The following is a 14,726-nucleotide window of genomic DNA, read 5'->3' on the forward strand; positions in this document are numbered from 1 at the left end:
TCATTACCGAGTGCCGCACCCCAAACCCCTGGTATTACCGCTTCACCAAGCTGTGGAGCTGTGAAGGCACCGGTGCAAGTTATCGGTTCAAGCGTGGAGTGCCGGTCCTACAAACTAAACTATATATATATATATATATATATATATATATATATATATATATATATATATATATATATATATCCAAAACAATAGTGTTATGTAGCGCCCTATGTACTTTTTCAAGATACTTCCTGTCTTTCCTTAGTTTAACAGTGCCATAATCAGTATAAAACGTTTTCAAGTAAAAAACATTTATTTAAAATAATTAAAACAAATAAATCAATTGAATCAGACTTTTTCTTGGAGTTGGATTTTTGACAAAGGTGTATTCCTTAGATATTGGATTACAACGGATACCCGACGCGTTTCGTCTCTTTGTGAGACTTCATCAGGGGTGAACAGTTTTATGTAAAACAGATCTCTAATAGATCTTTTATCAAGAAAACACTTTTATCCGGTTTCAATGTTTTTTTTTTTTTTTTTTTTAAACCAACTGGTCCGGTAGTAGGCCTAAGCCTTTTGCTGTAATTGGGAATTGAAGGCTACCTTTGTTTGATTATTATTCAGGTTTTTATAGCTACCTAATAGTATAGGACCAATTGTGAGTAGACTGTAATTTAATCTCCTAGTTTGATTTTTAAGGTGTAGTTACACCCAAACCACGTTAGGGGGTGAGCTATTCAAATGAATACGGGGTCCCCTTGTGGATCACAGGAGTAAAGATATGGTCCAATATAAGACCTTGCTGGCTCCTGAGGTGTGTGCTCTCCTGTGTCCATACACACACATGGGCGCCAAGTTCTCCACAATGGATGAATAACCTGTAGAATGTTAGCTGTCCATATCCAATGACGCACAGATGTAATCTCTTTAGAGATACACACACATGTATAATTTGCATTAAATTGCTGTACAAATTAAAGTTTAACATCCAATGAAGCACAGATGGATTGTATTAAAAAGTATTTTTGCCTTCAATCATTTTTAGAGAAAAAATGATGGTACTTATGTATTATCACGGCACCAGCGCGCGCAACGTAGTCAGAGCTACATAGTCAGCTTAGCCAGAGCTACGTAGTCAGCATCAGCCAGCATAGTCGTAGTAAGGCAGCGTAGCAAGTGTAGTGTAAAGTAACGAGTAAAACTGTCAGCGTCCACAGGGTCGGGTACGCTGGCAGACGCCGGAACTACATCACGGACACGCTTCACATATAGCGCTGGGAACCGGCAGATCACAACCCTGGTGGATGCCGGCAGAGGCACGCTCCATGTTAGTTGAATGCGCGAGACTCTCATACGCACGAGTGTCCCAGACCAGACAGGGTTAGGGGGTGCAGCGGCGTCTCGTGCTCAAAAAAATAATGCATTTATCAGTGCTCCAGGTCAAATTCTGGCAAATGTCTCCATTTCAAACTCCCACTATCCAGGTCAGCCCGAAGCGTGGCGAGCGCAGTGTGCCCTGTGAAGGGACGTATTACGCGTCCTCCCGACCTGTTCATACCCCTACTATCCAGGTCGGTGTGGAGTTGATTTTATAAAGTGTGGCTAGTGCAGTGAGCCACCGTGCCCAAAGCGTGGCGAGTGGCCACGGAAAATGAGCCCGGAGCGTGGCGAGCCCCATGAGGGGACGCGGATTAGTTCACATGTATTCCGTGTCCCCTCGCCACGCTTCGGGCTCATTTTAGGCATCCGCTCGCCACACTTTATAAACTCAACGCCGACGTGGATAGTGGGGGTATGAACAGGTCGGGAGGACGCGAAATGCGTCTGCTCGCCACGCTTTGGGCTGATGTGGATAGTGGGGGTGTTTAAAGAAAACATTCACACCTGGCATATCTTCCATCTGAAACAGTAATGACGACATGCATTAACTGTTACTAGATTTTAGTGAACAATAAAGAAGAAAACCAATGAACAATGTTCAATATTGGCATATAACAAGTCCAAGAAACTCTGAAAACAGTCATTCTTCTCTTTCTGCATTCCCTTCACATGCACCTGATGTTGATGCAGCTGCATCAGCATTTGTGTCGGCTGGTTTGTCGGCCGTTGGGACCAGAGTTAGTGCGTGTAAAATGTGCAGGAAAACGTTCTCTGCACCAAGGGTTTTGCGCCATATAAACCCCTGCAGGTAGGAATCAAGGTACTGATGTGAAGTGGCCCTCTTTCTCTTGTTCCTCCACTTGCATGAGCCCCAGAACCTTTCAATATTTTGGGTATGAACCCCAGTGTCTAGGTCCACAAAATTGTAGCGATGGTTGACGTGCATATGATGGTACCCCGCCTGCTCAAGTTGTTGTGTGTTGTACACGCGCCAATAGTCTGAGAATATGGTGGTACCCGGTTCAATACACGTCTGGATGGCGGACAACAGGGTGCTGACGTCACGGCTTGCCATTGGTGTTATGAAACATTCACCTCTCTCACGGATATGCCACCAAAGAGCCACTGCTGAGGTAGACGCATCCAACATGATTCTTGAACTGGACAAATAGACTTTAGTCCACCTCTACAATTTTGCGGGGTCCGCCAATCCGGCGTTGGGGCTGGGGTATCAAATCAAGGGTGCAGGCCTCACGCATCAAATTGATATACAAAATGGTGGTTTTGTTTGACAACTTTAGGTGTCGCTCACAAAATAAAATGCTTGTAAGCTCCTCTGCCCACGAAAAAATAAAACACAGAAGGGTCAGAAACGTGATGCAACAACCATGACACCAATTTGCCGCACAGGGACTGACCTTCTTTCTGCATGTTTTAATGGGGCAGCGCCACATACACTCTTTTATGCTCAAACGCATTGGGTGGCCATTGAGACAGGTTTGTGTCTGTGGCAGAAAGTGGTGCTCTTGAAAAAATGCCACCGACTCCTCCTACGCCTGCGGCAGGTTAAATATTGTCAGTGGTTCAGAAGTCATTCCAAATTAATTTAAACAAGGAGCTTCAGAAATACAGCCGCAGTCACTGTCGCTTCACCTTCACCTCTGACTGACTGCTTAACTGGACAGTACAACTACGCTGGCATTACGGGCGCCGTGATAATACAGAAGTAACTGCCGCCGCCATGCTGAAGGGACACTAAGCTGACTACGCTGAATAGGACAGTATGTAAACTACTTAACGGGCACCGTGATAATACACAAGTACCAAGATTATTTTTTCTCTGAAAATGATTGAAGACAAAAAGACTTTCAAATAAAATCCATTTGTCCGTTATTGCAAATTATATGTTTGTGTCTCTCTAAAGAAATCCGTATGTGCAATTTTCTTTTACTGTAAGAAGTAAATTACATTAGTACACTGTATTCTGTAATCATTTTCTTGCAAACATAACCAAAGTATGACACTAAAGACAAATATACAGCTGAATATTAGTGTATTTACGGTAACTCCCCCTCCCTTACATTGTATGTGAATGTTGCATCAGCCGAGCTGTGACTGCGCATGGGCTGCCTGTGTGCCAAAGTACAGAAAGCACTTTGCAAATTATCAAGACATGCTGCACACTGAGCGAAACATACAGATGAGTACATATCTCCATGAAGTGGCCAGTATAATTGTAATGTGTGATACTCATGAACAGGTCTAGGTGTGTCATTAGCGTGTATTATATTACAAGCTGTCGAATTTTTACAGGATAGTCTTTCATTTATTTTGTTTATTGAAGACTACATAGTTAGCATTACACTTGTGTGTATAAATCACATAAATAAAATAAATAATTTTATACAAGAAATGCAAACACCTCATCAGCTATATAATGCATCACACACATCTCATTGGCACAGATGGGGACAATCCTTTGACAGATTTGCAGGTGAGTATAATGAAATAGGGGCCTGATTCTGGTTCACTCGCAAAAGCAAATTCTTTTTAATGGACAAAACCATGTGCACTGCAGGGGGGGGGGGGGGGGGCAGATGTAACATTGCAGAGAGAGTTAGATTTGGTTGGGGTTTGTACTTCAAACTGAGATCTATATTGCAGTGTAAAAATAAAACAGACAATGTTTACCCTGCATAGAAACAAAAGAACACCCAAATCTAACTCTCTCTGCACATGTTATATCAGCCCCACCTGCAGTGCACATGGTTTTGTTCATGCGTTTGAGAAAACTTGCATTTGCAAGTGAACCAGAATCAGGCCCTAGGCGCAGGGTGTGCTGTGTGACCAGAGACCTGTGTGTGTTCAAAGAATGGCACTGCAGTAGCAATTTTGGCTGCTCTAGCACCATGCTAGCCAAATGAAGGAGTCGCGAGTGCAGGGGTGGAACTACCAGAGACAATAAAATCAATAGGCTCTAGACCTGAAGCGGCCACTGCCTCCATTGTCCCAGGCAGCTTTCAGCCTCACTCCCTGGCTGCGACTGTATGCTGCTGCATGCAATGGCTGGGGGGCTGACAGGATGTCACCAAATGGTTAAGCAATTTGTAGCGAAAGCACGCTATCCGTCCTCTTTGCTTTAGAGACTGACGGCACGTGTCATTTGTTTTACAGGATGACATGGAAGGGGGGAGGGGGGGTTTGGCCTAAATCTAGCTTGCTCCTCCGGGCATCTCAGAAGAAGTTACGCCAAGTTTATATAGTGGTATATGTCCTTGAGCATTCCAAAAATACACTTCATGTAAACAAATATTCGGTACTTGTGAGTTATCCGGGCTGCCGATTTCTAAATCGGGTCGGATCGGGCACATCGCATCGCATGCGACCATCGGATGCGATGCGATGACCCGATTTTTCCATAGGAATCAATGTTAAAATGGACTGAGTCCATTTTAACATGGAAATCAATGGGAAAAAGGGGTCCTTTTCATACCCCTACTATCCAAGTGGGCATGGAGTTGGATATAAACCTGTGGCGAGCGTAGCGAGCCACCGAGCCCGAAGCGTGGCGAGCGTAGCGAGCCCCGCGAGGGGACACAGAATACCGTCCCCTCGCGGGGCTCGCCACGCTTCGGGCTCGGTGGCTCGGTACGCTCGCCACAGGTTTATATCCAACTCCATGCCCACTTGGATAGTAGGGATATGAAAAGGACCCCTTTTTCCCATTGAATTCCATGTTAAAATGGACTCAGTCCATTTTAACATTGATTCCTATGGAAAAATCGGGTCATCGCATCCGATGGTCGCATGCGATGCGATGCGATATCGCATCGCATCTGATTGTATGCCTTAGATATTCAAATATCTATGGAAAAATACATACTGACTCTTCCCCTGATCCAGTGCACCTGTTTACTTCATACAGTTGTACCAGGTCATGTTTATTGTGTAGATGAACTTCAGCAGCCACAGGAGTGGATATATGGCTGTATCCTTGGAGCAGACATTCCAAGCCTCAGTTCTCAAGGCAAGGTAAAGTATATATATCTGGAGACCGATCTACAGACGGATCGTGTTCGCCATACACACTGCCCGATCTGTTAGGACTGACCTCACAACTGGACGGGTACATTTGAATTTACCATCCCATTGACCTGTCAAACACCGGTGGCTCCTGCAGCATATATCTTATTTTGTAATATCACAAAATATCTCCCATCTCGACCACCCCTCTGCACAAGATCTGCGCCTGCATTCTGCACGGATCATTAGCTCCCATTTACTATTACAGGACTTTCATCGGGCTGCTTCCTCCCTATGGAATGCCCTTCCACACACAATAAGACTCTCTATTAGCCTCCAAACTTTTAAGTGTTCCCTGAAAACACACCTCTTCAGGCAAGCCTATTATATTTAAGTACCACACACATAATCCTCTGAGGCACTTATGTATTTTATTGCTTCCCTTCTGAACCTGCAACTTGGTGGGACTGCTATGCTTGGTGGTGCCTGTCCTTGTGTTTCCCTCCTATGTCCCTATAGATCAGGGGTGGCCAAACCAGTCCTTGAGATCTACCAAAGGTCCACGTTTTCCAGGTTACCTAGCTGGTGCACAGCTGTACTCATTACTAACTGTCACATTTTAAAACATGCTGCATTCATTGCTACTATAGATCCACAGGTTGCCTGGAGAACATGCACCGTTGGTAGATCTTGAGGACAGGTTTGGCCACCCTGCTATAGATTGTAACCTTGCAGCAGGGCCCTCCTACCTCCAAGTCTGTCTGTTACCCAGTTTGTTTTATCACTGCATACAATTGTTCAGCGCAATGGAATCTGCTACGCTATATAAGAAACTGTAAATAAATAAATATCATCCATTATACCTTTGAGAAAGCTTGTTCCAAGCGAAACGCGTTAGGTGGATACTTACCTCAGAAGCGGACTACTGGCTCCAGCAATCCTTTGCCATTCCAACTGCCCGAACCAGCCTGAAAGGACCGAATATTGTCTTAAACCAGTTTCATCCAACACCAAGTGGCAAGCCCCACTCCATACGAAGATGCGCGAAGATCTAAGTTTGTTACACGTTTATACAAGTTTCAGATAGATGCTCTGGTCATCAGAAGCTTATTTTATTAATTTCTTAAATGATTTCACTGATTATTTTTGTGTCCGGGAATATATACAAATCAAAAATAAGACAAAAAAAAATGAAATATAAAATATGGTGGCAGTTCAGAGTACACCAGTAAAGATACTCTGCTGTTATTAGCCATATGTCAAGGCCTAACTATGGGGGTTATCCGGATTCACTCACAAAGGCACAATCACTCTCTAATGACCAAAACCATGTGCACTGCAGGTAGGACTGATGTAACATGTGCAGAGAGTTAGATTTGGGTGAGTTACTTTGTTTCTCTCTGCTTTAGAGTTACACTGCAATATAGATATCAGTTTCAAGTACACCCCCCAGCAACATCTAGCTCTCTCTGCACATGTTACATCAGCCCCACCTGCAGTGCACATGGTTTTGTCCATTAGAGAGTGATTGTGCCTTTCCGAGAGAATCGGAATAACCCCCTATGTTTTCAATAATGATGGAGGTGATCAGTTCAAACCATAAGATTTTAATTGATTAAATTGACTGTAATAAAGTACAATGTAATTTGTAATTTAAAACTCTTTCCCAGATTATAGGACACATAAGGGCATATTCAATTAGCCGCGGGGGTTTATGCCACAGCTATCTGCCGGAGCTGCCCATTTCAATTAGCTATGAGTTCACCATGTGCTAGTTATCAAGGACAGGATATTACTTGCAGCCTCAGGAGCTGCAAATCAAAGTCTGAATTAAAATGCAGATTCTCAAACGCATTTATGCAGTTTGACAGAGCGTGTATTAATAACTCGTTTTACACACGGATAGGACAAATTAGCTGCGGGGTAAACCCAGCGGCTAACTGAACATGACCCATACTGTGGAAATGAAACACAAACACAGTGGAAATTAGAACAACGGCTCATTTATTCAACACATACACATCATTATACACTTTGCATTAGTGGTCAGTAACAGGCAGGAATAAATGCACTACTGCCCTCTATAAAGTAGCTCTCCTTGGGAAGCATTGTCTTTAACTTGTCCATGGCATTAGAGCCCCAAATCCCGCCATTCGCGAATCACTTCTACCTCACAAACCCCAGGATGTCTTCATATGCTGGAGAGATTGTATGGTTATTACACTTCACTGCATGGTGAAGTTTAGATGAGCCAAATATAATTGTGTGTCAAATATGTCAGAAATGTCCTGATATTCTTTCAAGTACAACATTTCAATAAGTTTCTTATTGATTATATAACAGTCACAATTTCTTGGCATCCTATGAGTGCAATCACTTGTGCAAAGTCAATACCACTCTGGAGATCACTCAAATGGTCCCCTTGTTTCTACCTACATATTTATTATTTTAACATGTACTTATACATACAAACCATGTCATTTTACTTCATACATCTAGAAAAAGCAGTTCTATTGGATGAATAATGGATGTTCGTTACGGTCCATGAGAGAGAACCTCAAAAGTAGAACAGTGTAGGAGTCACGTTCCCCACAGAGCTCCAAGAAACACAGGTTAGAGGTCTATGGCTAATTGCAGCCTTATGGGTAAATTACAAGTCAGAGGCTTATGGCTAATTGCAGCCTAAGTGGTATAATACAGGACAGAGATCTATGGCTAACTGTAGCCTTACTGGTATAATACAGGTCAGAGGCCTATGGCTAATTGCAGACTTAGGGGTATAATACAGATGAGAGGTCTATGGCTAATTACAGCCTTACAGTTACATCCAACAATGTGTATGTGAGGTACTAGCCCTTATATAGACAAACGTTCTGCATGACACATTATTCTATGCTAGGTAGAGTTCTTATTGGTCCAATTCTATAAGATCAATTTAAAAAATGTTTTACTCTCTTCAAGATCTTATTTTGGTTCAATTAAGGGGACAGATCTATTAAACAGAAGTAGATTTTGCACAAACTATGGAAAGTAAATAAATATGAAAACAACGACACAACGAACTGTAGAGAATAGGTGTAAAACATACATACGTACAGCTTCAATGCAACTGCATTAAAAAGGTGCTTCAATCTGCCTGTACTAGTAATTTCCAAGACAAGTGTCAAAGAAAATTCATCAACTGCTAACTGTTCCCACCCACCCCAATACCATGTCATGGAAAAATCCCATTCAGAGTAAAAATGGATAACAATTCTAGACTACTACATCCCTCCTAACCCCTGAAAAAGAAAATAAAAATAAGCGATTTCTGCACTAGTCTGGTTCCCTTGACACAAGGTAAACTTATTTAAGTTACTGTAATATTTCCAGTCTTCGTTTGAAACCCTTCTCTAGAAGGAAGCCTGTAATTATTTGCAGTTTCTTGAATTCCCTTGGAAAAAAAAATATAATATATATTAATATCCGCTGTCAATTAAAATGAAAACTCCTTGAGCTCGTTTCTGATTACAATAACCTTTTAACAAAACAAGGCATTGTAGAGCCGTCACCAAAGAGGTGACACATGCTATTTTCTATGCTAGAATTTGCCCAGTGTTATTTAATTAGCTGTTTGGCTAGCAGAACCAAGCTTGAACCAGCACATTTTCTCTTGACTGAGATCCAGGTCTCTGAGTAAAATGGTGACTTCTCCGAGCAGAATGTTTTCCCAAAATCCTTCCTCGCTGAGCACTGTCAGCCAGATCTCACGTTGCTGAAGGTCTCCTTTTGGGATCCCATCATAAACTAACTGTGAATAAAAAAAAAATGACCAAAGTTTTTTTTGAAGAATAAGACATTATATAACCCTTGCCTACTTTTGAAAGGGAGACTATAGTTGGTAGTAGAATTTTGCACAGCGCCCGATTGAGGGGGCGTGTCATGTTCCATCTAAAGGGCGTGTCTAGTTCCACATATGGAGAGATTGTAAAAAGAGATGCTCAATGTGGCACCTCGAATCGTGGGTGTGTACTGCTATATCTGAGAGGAATCTTTAAAAATGACTTATATCCATATGTAGATGAGCCCCAAAGCAGTTAGTAAGAGATACTATACTTGATATAGTGCTGGGAAATGGTGCTGATGATTCAATGTAAATGCATTCAGCTCTCATTCCTTTTTTTCTAAAAAATGTAACAGTGTAATGTGGGTCAGGTGAAATGAGGGAGATTGCTAGGCTAATGAGGGAGATTGCTGCTATTTCAGGGAGTCTCCTGCAAAATGCAGGAGCGTAGGCCACTATGCATTATATCAGTGTTTTTCAACCACTGTGCCGTGGCACATTAGTGTGCCTTGAGCTGTTGTCAGGTGTGCCCCCAGATCTAGAGATGCCCAAACCAGATTACAGCCACCACCAGTTCAACTGTTATTTCCTGGTCTCTTCTTTTCATGTAAAGGGCCAATGTATTTTATTTGTGTTACCTGTGGGGACCAGTGTGATTGTTTGTTGTATGGGGGCCAATAGGATTGTTTTTTTCCTGTGGGGCCCAATGTGTTTTGCCCTGTGGGGATCTCATGGTGTGCCTTGGCAATTTTAAAATCTTATTTAGTGTGCCGCAAGGTAAAAAGGTTGAAAATCACTGCATTATATTAACAATAAACAGCTGTTTGACACTACCCAGGATGCATTTTATAAGTTCGCACAATGAATGGTGGAACATGCACAGTTGTAGTCAATTCAGTTAGCAATCTCTAATTGTAATTTGCTTTCTATGTAGGAAGAAACTATTAGGAAAGGAGATAAATTATCATTATCTACTTTTATTTAAAAAACTGGCTATATCACTACTGCACTACCACTTCACTGCAGTGTTTGACTATTAGTACAGTAGCCTACTTTAGCTTACCCATGAGGTCACTGAGTGCTCACCCAACACACTGCATAAAAAATTCTCCCGACACTGGAGTCCACATACTCGGGGATAAAAACACTCCTCTTTCAAACTATATGCCCATTTAGTTGTTATTGTCAGCCCATTGGGTGATCACCAGGCAATAACTACCTACTGTACACAACTTCAAACTTTAAGCTGTCCCATAGGTGTTGCTGTTTTAATGCCCAAAAGAGGGCCAGCTCTAGACCAAGTGGATCCTAATTTTCTACCACATAATTTTACACACGATGCCCCAAATAGCCTCACACATATAGACATGCTGCCTGCATAGCCTCACTTTAACACACATTGCCACTCACATTGCCACTCACACACACAATCAGTGCCCATTCATAGCCTTACAAAAACATACAGCCCTTACATACACTGCCCTAATAGCCTCACACAAATACGCCCACTGCTCGCATTGCCTGAATTACACACACTGCCACATGTCTCTTGCACACACACACACACAAAATCATTATCCACACAAACCTACACACAACCATAGTGTCCACGCATACAGTAGTTGCGGGTTGCAGACCTAATTATGAGCGGCAGAGATTCAGCAGGCAACTGGGGGCACAGGGCTGTGCCCGTGCCTTGAGTTACCCCTGGCCCAGGATTCCCAGGAAGTCTTGGGTCAAATAATAAAAGGGGTGCCTTTATTTGATGTTGTGGGTCTTTTAGTTTTGAAAATGGTGCGCCTTGTTGGGCTTTCATAGAATTGCTACCCATTGTATGCTGATCAGTGCACTCATCTTATTAACTTCTTCCTACTCCACCCAATATGCACAGAAGGCACCTGACTTGATGGAGCACAGGGCAGTCATTGCTGGCCATCAAGCTAAATTAAATGTAAATAAAATGTAACATCCCATCCTGTGATACTTAAACTACACATTCTGTGCCCAGCCTTGTCTGCCAAAGCTGGTATGAATGTTTTAGGTCAAGCTTTTGCCAGCCAGTGTGCCAGCACTCCCATACAAATAGTTACCATTTCATTATACGTTGGGTTGCAAGTCTTCTTTGCCACTTTAGTTTTCCTCTTTGTTGTTTTTTGTGGATCTGGTAACAGATAAATCTTCACATATGGATTTGGCTCATTGTTATCCTGAAGAGGCTGCTCAGAGACAGAAAAAAAAAACATAACAGTAATAAATATATAGTAAGAGCATAAAATGAATATTCTATATATTACTTTAATGCTAAAGTGACTAATATGTCCCCACCCCCAGGGGTATTTCATGGTGTTCTCCTTTTTGTAATACAGAGCCAATAAATCAAATACATTAGCCATGTTTAAATGACCAGATTCAGAGATAGATGCTGCTGCAACCACAATATTGCTGCTGTCAGAACACAGGGTGCGATAATATGGAAATGCTCATTTCAGACTTTCCATTTTGCAAGAGCTGAGACACCCATCTATGCTCTTAAAGCTTTAATAGAGTGAAATTTATTAAACCTTGGACAGTGATAACATGGAGATAAAGTATCAGCCAATTAGCTCTTAACTGTCATGTTACAGGTGTTTTTTTTTAAAGTGACAATTAGGAACGGTTTGGTTTATACTATTGGGCTCATTTACTGAGTGTTAAAACGTGCAAATGCTAAATATTGCGTACGATAAATAGTGCTCTAGTCAATCAGTTCCTAGTTGTCAAGTGTTTGAAAGAGGACATTTGGGAGATGATTGGCTGGAGCAGCTTTCATCATGTGCAACAAGTTTTTTCATTTATGATTAGTTTTATCACTTGTTGATAAATAGGCCCTTTTATCTCACTCTATAATATCCAAGGCATAGTACATATGCCCCTAAGTGCTGTTGTATAAGCCTCTGTTCTTTTAATTCTAAAGGCCCCCATACATTATGCGATTTGGGCCCGATTTCACCCGATTCGGATGAATCGGGCTGAGAAATCATCCCTAATCGCATGTTTTGACACCCTATCCGACCCGATGCGTGGTCCCGTGCGCATCGGATTGGAGGCGGGCAGTCGCACCGGCTGCACATAAGATTTCCTAAATCTTATGTGCAGTCTCCGGGCAGGGTCAGCGGGCGGGGGACGCCGGGGAAGGTGAGCTGACAAATAGTCAGCAGGCGGGGGACGCCGGGCATGGGGAGAGGCTGGCAGGGGCAGCTGACACTATATATACAGCGGGCGGGGGGACGCCGGTGAACCGGCGAGGGGAACAGCTCACTGCTGGGCAGGAGGACCAGGCAGACGCAGCTTCAATACAAACGAATGGGGAGGCAGTGATAGGCTGAGAGCTCTCTCAGCCAATCAGCAATTGGCTGAGAGAGCTCTCAGCCAATCACTGGCTCCCCATTCTTTGTATTGTTTTTTTTATTCCTTGAAGCTGTGTCTGCCTGGTCCTGCCCAGCACGTGAGCTGTTCCTCTCGCCGGTACTCCGGCGTCCCCCCGCCCGCTGCCTATGTGTACACTGCCCCTGCCAGCCTCTCCCCATGCCCGGATCAACAGTGTCCCCGGCCAGCTGACTATTTGTCAGCTCACCCTGCCCAGCTGTTCCCTGCTGCTCCCCAGCATCCCCCACCCAGCTCTCCCCCTGCAGCTCCCCGGGGACTGCATATGATAAATCCATAAGATTTATCATATGCAAAATTTGGCACATCAAGTGCCTAATCGTGTATCCCCCTCCCGGGGAGCTGCAGGGGAAATCAAGTCCGACTTGTCCCTAGGACAAGTCGGACTAATGTATGGGGGCCTTAAGAGATTACTGTATTCTAAACTGTACTACTAAACCACCCAGGGAATTGTGGTTTCATGAGAATTATTTTGTATTATAAATAAACTATAATATATTTTAAATACCCTCAATATATACAGTTATGGCTGCCTCACCTGGTAAGATCATGGATGGAATGAAAAATACATGGCTTTAACAGCTATGTTGGAACCCTATTGTTAGCAATAGGGAGCTGCAACCACCCATTTTGCATCATGTTTACTAGGTGTGACCTATTCCATCCAGGGTAATCCTACTTCGTGTGCCCAACATAACTGCCTCACCTGGTACCTGTCTTAGATGGAATATATAACCTGTGGAAGTTAATATTCAAAATGTCTGCACTAACCCTGCATTATGGTTATTGCGCTCTGTGTGTTTTTTTCTTGCTGTAATACGAAATCATACCTCATTTAGGGAATAGGAAGCGGGACTGTAGTTACTGCTGTGTGCTCCAGGAAAAGGGGGCATGGCTTCATGTTAATGCCTCAATTGCAAGCCCCCATTTTCAGCACTCTTTGAGCTGCTGGCATGCTCCCAGTCCCTCTGTATCCAGTGAATACATGGACGCTGTGCACATGCGCATCCATTTACCGCTACAGCGAGTGACAGGGGGACAATGCTGCCCATGAGTGGGACAGCTGGACCATCCCATGAAAATTGGGACAGTTTGGAGGTATGCTTAACCTTGTGTACCATATGCTGTACTGTACCTGGAGTCCCATGAAAAAAAGAGTACTGTAGAAATAAAATTATTATCATTTTGGCTTTTTGGATTGTTTCATTATTAGGGGGGGTGAGATTTGCAACATTGCTCATATAAAGGGGCAGATGTATTAAGCCTGGAGAAGAGATAAACGGGAGATAAAGTAAAAGGAGATAAAGCACCAGCCAATGAACTGTGTTTGAAAATGGCAGTTGGGCGTTGCTTATCTCCTTTCACTTTATCTCCAGATTATCTCTTCTCCAGGCTTAATGCATCTGCCCCATTGTGTGTTATATGTCCATTTGTATATTGTTCTTCCACAGCGAGTGAGCTAAAACATATACTGCCTGTGGTGTTTCCTTTTGAAGATCAAAAAGTAGATTTTAAAAAATGTTTTTCTTCCCTTTTTAAAATATTAGAGTTGAGTTCCAAAAAGGGTACAGTTGTATATCAAAGTGACCCAAACATTTAATTTGCAGCTATGCCATTGCACCTTTGTGTTGTATTTTATATATTGTAATTGTCTCCATATGCCGTACTTGTTCCCTCCCGTCCTCCTTTTTATGTATCACTATCCCCTATATTTGTAAAATCTCCAATAAGACTGCACTAGCGGAAAAGTGTCCTTGTGATAAGGTTTTATTTATGAAATACCTTTTCTTTTACAAACTCACAATTTCTGCCTAAGCGGGTGCTGGCTATTCCCTTGTGATTTTTTAAACTTGCTGCTAAATGATGTCATTGTAGAGCAATACACAAGACAAAACAGCTGATGTAATTCACCTGTCTGAGTAAGTATAGAGCAACATCAGTGTAAGACACAGCACCTTACGCGTGTCTGACACATGCACTTCCCCTAGCAACCCCTACTGTTCCATAACGCACAGTAGATGAGCAGTAGAAAGGACACCTGAGCAGCACGAATGTGGTCACCACAACTGTTTATTCAATATTAAATTAAAAT

At 42.8% G+C, this 14,726-nt stretch overlaps 1 protein-coding gene across 4 annotated transcripts in view; it reads right to left on the minus strand.

Annotated features, from left to right (window-relative positions):
• Positions 1-7,375: 7,375 nt before the first annotated feature.
• Positions 7,376-14,726, minus strand: part of PIK3C2B (phosphatidylinositol-4-phosphate 3-kinase catalytic subunit type 2 beta) — a 126,442-nt gene continuing 119,091 nt past the window's right edge. For all 4 annotated transcript variants that reach the window (XM_083172898.1, XM_083172897.1, XM_083172900.1 and 1 more), the window contains 2 exons: positions 11,302-11,427; positions 7,376-9,178 (listed from right to left, as the gene is read on the minus strand). In XM_083172898.1, coding sequence (XP_083029024.1) covers positions 8,990-9,178; positions 11,302-11,427 — 315 coding nt within the window. In that variant the 3' untranslated portion in view covers positions 7,376-8,989. The remainder of the gene's footprint in view (positions 9,179-11,301; positions 11,428-14,726) is intronic.

Source organism: Crinia signifera, chromosome 2 (assembly GCF_055691185.1).
Source record: "Crinia signifera chromosome 2, ASM5569118v1, whole genome shotgun sequence".
Taxonomy (NCBI): domain Eukaryota; kingdom Metazoa; phylum Chordata; class Amphibia; order Anura; family Myobatrachidae; genus Crinia; species Crinia signifera.